Source organism: Gossypium raimondii, chromosome 3 (assembly GCF_025698545.1).
Source record: "Gossypium raimondii isolate GPD5lz chromosome 3, ASM2569854v1, whole genome shotgun sequence".
Lineage (NCBI taxonomy): Eukaryota > Viridiplantae > Streptophyta > Magnoliopsida > Malvales > Malvaceae > Gossypium > Gossypium raimondii.
In genome coordinates this window covers 62,751,748-62,757,934 of record NC_068567.1, presented here as the reverse complement: position 1 = coordinate 62,757,934, position 6,187 = coordinate 62,751,748, and the positions used below count along the sequence as shown (strand labels likewise).

Sequence of the window (6,187 nt, the reverse complement as noted above, 5' to 3'; positions counted from 1 at the left end):
AATGCATTTAATGGGTCGGACTATCTTAAAATTCATCATGCTAAGAACATTTTTTTTCTTGTAATCTCTCTGACTTGGTATTCAGGGGCCAATAAAACAGAAGCTATGAAATAGATTAGTGTAAGATTTTGTGGCATGAAATGGAAGAAACAAATTATTTCTTTATTTTGCTGATGTGAAAATGACAAACGTTGTACTATTTTCGTATTCAGGGGCCAACAAATACAGAGTGAGTTTTTTAAGTTGCTAATTAGAATGGATAAACTAATAGTTTATGTTGAATTCATTAAGTATTATTTCAAAGCTTAATATTTCTCCAAGGACCAAGAAGTTCATTGCTGTAAAAGGGCTCAAAGTATTGGTTCTTTTATGGTATCCAAAATTTGCAATCTGAGTATATGACGCAAATTCTTTTATTAAACATATACATATTTATATTATTGCTTTATTTTGTGAATGTGGAAATGATCGAATGTCAATTGACAAGTACTACCACTTTATAGCTTCGACTGAGAAAACGCACGTATGAAGTGATGGTCGAGCAGCATCACTGCATTGATCGAGACTCGTATTAATTATTTATACCTTAAACGGCGTGGAAATTTGGTAGAAGATGGAAATAGAAACCATTCGACTCGAGAAGCAAATCGAGCGACAGGCCAACATCATAGTCTATATCGCTATCACTACACCGGCATTGGTACTTTCAACTTTAAAAATTGATGAAAGACATTAGCCGATAAGGCAAGGCGTCGCGCCATATCGGCAGAGAATCGACTAATATTAATTTATTTTGAATGCGGGAGAATAGATAGAGCAATACGTGGCTAGTGAGGCAAATCCTAAAAAATCTTACAAGTAGAAATTAAATTATAATTTTATAATTGTAAAAATATAATTTATTATTTTAATAATTATATTTTATAATTTTAAAGATTAAATTAAATTTTTATTACTTTTAAGAGGTTAAAATGTAATTTTATTTTTATTAATTTAAAATTTTAAAAAATTTAAAGAGTTTAAATGAAAATATTTCATTTTAGGGGAGAATGAGACCCCCCTAACTACGTCACTATTTCACAATTGGCATGCATGAAATACGACGAGATCACCTCAAGAAATCTATCATCATTTCGATTTTGAATCTTGATGTGCTGCAATGGGAGAGATTTTGAATTTTGATGTGATGCAATGGGAGAGAGTGATTCATCTTCGAGTTTTTATTTTTTAAAATCAATAAAAGTATCATAAAAGCTATTGTATTTAGAGTCGAATTGCATTGTCTATTTTACTTTTAAAATAGTAAATTAATCTTTATAAGTTAAATTAAAGAATAAACTGATATTTCATTAAAAATTCATCCATTTCTATTGTTAAAATTAATCATTATATATTAGTATAAGGTACACATGATAAATCATGTGTCATTGTTTTATTATTCCGTCAATCACTCTAATTTTTAATAATACAAATAGATGAAATATTTAATAAAAAATTAATTTACTCTTTAATTTAATATATAAAAATTAATTTACTCGTTTTTACGTAAAGAGAACAAAATACATCCCGCCCCTAGCATACTGCCTCAATAATACTTTTAGCTTAGAAAATATTTTAGAAAAATATTAATTGATAAAATAGTAATGATTAGAGATAGGTAGAAAACATATATATCTTATCTTAAAAAAAAGATGGGATCGGATATGCGCCAAATATTGCAAATAAAAAAGAACAATAGAAGGCTGTGATGCGATCCAAGAAGTTTTTGTCTCTCACAGTCACAGCCAAAACAGCTGTTTTTCATTACTAATTGCCTCACTACTCATCCCATCCAACTCAGCAATAACTCGTCTTATCTCACTCCTCCCCTTTCTCTCCTCCTCTATATTTTAAGCGCCGACAACCATTTCTCTCTTTCTTTCAGATTTTCTTCTTTCCTCAGCTCAGACTTGTCGTTCCTTTCCAAACTCACTCCGCGTCAACCGAGTCAAGATTCTTTTCCCAACTCACCATTGTAAATACTAATACGCTTTTTCCTCTATCTCTCTTTTTTTTCTCGACTGATATTCCACCTTCGCTCTCTTTTTTTGAGGGCCGAGATCTGATATTTAAAACTGCTCCAAGCTTATTTTTTTTGGTGAAATTGGGAATTTTTTCCAGATCCATGGACTCGTTTTTTTAGACTCAGTACGAGTTCAGACCAAATCGGTGATCGTTGCCGAGTTTTGGTGACAGAGAATATAGTTATTAGGATTTTTCATTTAAGGTAGGGTTAAGAGTATGGCAGCTGTGCGAAGATGGAGCGAGGGAATGTCCTCAGATAATATTAAGGGTTTGGTTTTAGCCATTTCTTCCAGTTTATTTATTGGGGCAAGTTTCATTGTTAAGAAAAAAGGCTTGAAGAAAGCTGGTGCTTCTGGCGTCAGGGCAGGTACTGCAATTTATCAAAAGTTTACTTCTTTCTTGATGATTTGATTTGGGATTTTCTTTTTTCTTTAGTAGAAGATAGGAATTAGGCTTAAATAATTGTGGGATTCTGTGAATAATTCTTTAGTCAATTTAGAAAAAAAAGAAAGGAATTTTAGTGAACTGTAAATGATGGAAATTTATTTGCCCGCCCTGTGAATTCAATTCACCAATGTGGGAATTAAACTTGTATTTAGTAAGTTAGTTCTTCATAAAGTTAATCATTTTTATATGCATCATTTTGATCTTGGTTTTGCATGTCATGTTTGATTGTACTTCTCTTCTAACTTGTTGATTATAAATTGTTTACGAAATCCAGCAATCTGTCCAAGTTTCTTTATGCAGAAATTTTGCATAATGTGTGAAAGAAAGATACGATATGTCTGTATAGAATGCAGTTGGAGAAAATGATATGCATTGAATGTTTCAAATTTCTGATGATCTTTGGTTGGCTTGTATGTTTTGTTGCTATTGAACCAAGCTTTTTCTATTCATTGTATATCTGTGTTTATTGCACTAAGTTTTCTGTTGTATTGCAATTACACGATTTTGTGTTTATCTCAATTATCTGAAGAATGTTTGGATGCTTTTGCTATCATTTAGTGATTTTCACCTTTTCATTCTTTACAAGGAGGTTTCATTGTTCTTATGCCTTATCGATCCAAATGACATTGGTTTTTCTGGTTTTTACACAGGAGTTGGAGGGTATTCGTACTTGCTTGAGCCACTTTGGTGGTTTGGCATGATAACAAGTGAGTTTTATCCATTTCTCATTGATCATTAACACAATATCTTATGGATATTTCATTCCTGTTTGGAGCCTATATCATTTTTTCATTCTTTACTTCTTTTCCAAATATTGTCCCTAAAAGATGATATTATAAAAGCTACCTTACACCATTTAAAAATGGGATGACCTTAATAATGTATTGTGCTTCTATAGAATGCTGTTTTTGTTAGTTACATTCCATGTTACATCTTAATATTCAGGAAGTCATCTAGACAAAGAAGTACTTAATTCTAATTGTTAATTGTTGCAACAGTGGTCGTGGGGGAAATTGCTAATTTTGCTGCTTATGCATTCGCACCAGCCATCCTGGTCACTCCTCTTGGTGCACTCAGCATCATTATCAGGCATGCAAATATCTCACTCAAATTTAGGTTTGGCATTTAAGCGTTCATCGTTAATCATCACTTCTCATGCAGTGCGGTACTTGCGCATATCATTTTGCGGGAAAAGTTACATACTTTTGGGATTCTTGGTTGTGCTTTGTGTGTTGTGGGCTCAACAACAATTGTGTTGCATGCTCCCCAAGAACGTCAGATTGAATCTGTAACAGAAGTTTGGGATCTTGCTACAGAGCCAGGTTGCATTTTCTTAATAATATTGTTCTTAGCTCATAACATTATTTTCTTTTCTAAATTGTTGAACTGCAAACAAGTAAAATGAATGTACCTTGATCTTCTTGCAGGATTTTTGTTTTACACAGCTCTGGTCTTAACAGCTGTCTTTACACTTATATTCCACTTTGTTCCACAATATGGACAGACACACATTATGGTTTACATTGGAGTTTGCTCTCTCGTGGGCTCCATTTCGGTATGCATCAGTACTAGTTTATTGCTTGCTTAATTCTGTGTGCGTTCAATGGTATTTCCCTTTTTCCCCTCCAATTCCTATTTCTAAGGATGTTCTTTGACAGGTCATGAGCGTTAAAGCACTTGGTATTGCCTTGAAGTTAACCTTTTCAGGAATGAATCAGCTTCTGTATCCGCAAACTTGGGCCTTTACTTTAGTTGTGGCTTCTTGTGTGATTACCCAAATGAATTATTTAAACAAGGTAATGGTTACACATTGCCTTTTCTTCTTTTGGTACCTTCTCTTTCTCTTTTGATGTCTACATTTTTGTCTTTATTTTGATTAATTTTCGTAAGGCCCTTCAAAGAAAAGGAGACGAAAGAAATGTTGCGAATAAGTGGTGAAAGATGCAAAGAGGAAAATTTCATTTTCACCTGAAATGTTGCTTTCTGATATTTTTGCTATGGTGTTCATAATCATTTATTTAAAATTTAATTCAGTTTAAATATATCTATTCATTAGTTTCTAATTCCGTGAAATAGTGTCCCTTTTACCTTTGTTTGTCTTGCCAATTTTTGCTAAATTAAGACTTCCGGTTCACTGTTTGATTCCTTTCTTATTATTATTTTGTCTTCATAATTGCAGGCGCTTGATACTTTCAACACAGCTGTTGTTTCTCCTATATACTATGTTATGTTTACATCACTGACCATTTTGGCTAGTGTCATCATGTTTAAGGTAATTTCCAGTCATTGATGGTATCAGAATGGCACTAATTATAATGTTTAAAAGAGCTTATTTGATACTGTCAATTCCGAGTTGCAATTCCCTTGTTCGATATTATATAGTGGCCCTGTTTGTGACTGTTATTATATTAAATCGAACTTCTTTCTAGCTTTCTGGTGGTTGAGATTGCTGTTGATCCCTTTGAGCTGCTCCGCTATCTGTTTTTTCTGATATCAGGATTGGGATAGGCAGACTCCAACTCAGATTATAACAGAGATGTGTGGATTCATAACAATCCTTTCGGGAACTTTTCTTCTTCACAAAACCAAGGACATGGTCGATGGTATGATCTCATGAAACCTTAATATACTGTCGGTCATGCCTCTTTTGGCATATTAAACCTTTGATAGATTATGTTCAATCAGGTCCAAGTTTGACAACTTCTATATCAATGCGATCGTTAAAGCATGAAGAAGAGGATGGCTTTGATGAAGGTGTCCCTCTTAAACGGCAGGATACATCGAGAATACCTTAATCGAAGTTATAAGTCGTCATTGCTATTCCTGCAAAGCTGAAATAGCTCTTGGGGAGAAAACCCTCGATACCTCAATGATATTGTAATTTTTTATCACCCAACTTATACCATCCTAATTCATTTTTTTGGAGGTACACAAGAGGAGGTGAGATTTTCATTGGCCTTTTTCCATTTTATTATAGTCCCTTTGGCTCCGAGATGCTAGACTATATAGATTTCAGCTTCTGCCTTGCGTACACTATCACTCTATCCCCAGTTGGTTGATACAGAAGATATGGCCAAATGTAAAATCTTGAGCACAGTGGTTAATACATATTGTTATCCTTTTGCTTTATTATATCAACAATTGGATGGAATTTGAATGCTGATATATCTTATAGCCATTTGTTTGAAATGGCATTTGAATGCTGATGCAGCTTTTATCATGCATGCATGGTCAATCCAATATCCCAAGAGAAGGGAAAGTTGGATAGGATATTACCTCTCACCAATAAAAACCAAAGGTAATATAATATGGATTTAATCAAACCCAAGAGAAGCGAGTCTTAATATCGTGAATTTTGTTAAGATGATTAAAATTAAATCGTGGCTATATTTATGCAAGTAAATAAAATATTGGTTAAAATAGTAAACTTGAACATTGTTTCAATTTGAATATCATATTTATATAAAAATATAATTTTCACAATAATATAACATTGTTAATTTATTTTTTAATTATTTCTCAAGTAAATTGATGTCTCAATTATCGGAGGGGTCAATAAAACACTATGACCGTCAAGAAGCTCAAAGCAAAGCCGAAACACAACAGAAGAACCAACAAGCTGAGGTGGGTGAAGACGCTGGAGCTGGAGGCACCTACATGGAATGCAGGCGCAACG

The 6,187-nt window shown here is 33.3% G+C and overlaps 1 protein-coding gene across 4 annotated transcripts; it reads left to right on the top strand.

The window, feature by feature from the left end:
• Nucleotides 1-1,733: 1,733 nt before the first annotated feature.
• On the top strand, nucleotides 1,734-5,676 carry LOC105795502 (probable magnesium transporter NIPA3). Of its 4 annotated transcripts, XM_012625146.2 has the most exons (10): nucleotides 1,734-2,014; nucleotides 2,161-2,431; nucleotides 3,162-3,218; nucleotides 3,510-3,600; nucleotides 3,673-3,833; nucleotides 3,939-4,066; nucleotides 4,170-4,307; nucleotides 4,691-4,783; nucleotides 5,009-5,114; nucleotides 5,182-5,676. In XM_012625146.2, the coding sequence occupies exons 2-10, from the start codon at nucleotides 2,281-2,283 to the stop codon at nucleotides 5,304-5,306; spliced, it is 1,050 nt and encodes a 349-aa protein (XP_012480600.1). In that variant the 5' UTR covers nucleotides 1,734-2,014; nucleotides 2,161-2,280; the 3' UTR covers nucleotides 5,307-5,676. The 4 variants fall into 4 exon arrangements, with proteins under 4 accessions (XP_012480600.1, XP_012480599.1, XP_012480602.1 ...); XM_012625145.2 differs by having other exon boundaries at nucleotides 1,734-2,431; XM_012625147.2 differs by having other exon boundaries at nucleotides 1,741-2,431; nucleotides 5,197-5,676.
• Nucleotides 5,677-6,187: the final 511 nt, after the last annotated feature.

Coding starts and splice junctions, on each gene's coding strand:
- LOC105795502 (XM_012625146.2), top strand. CDS start 2,281: ATGGCAGCTGTGCGAAGATGGAGCGAGGGAATGTCCTCAGATAATATT. Junction 3,834..3,938: donor GGATCTTGCTACAGAGCCAG/GTTGCATTTTCT, acceptor ATCTTCTTGCAG/GATTTTTGTTTTACACAGCT. Junction 4,784..5,008: donor CTAGTGTCATCATGTTTAAG/GTAATTTCCAGT, acceptor TTCTGATATCAG/GATTGGGATAGGCAGACTCC.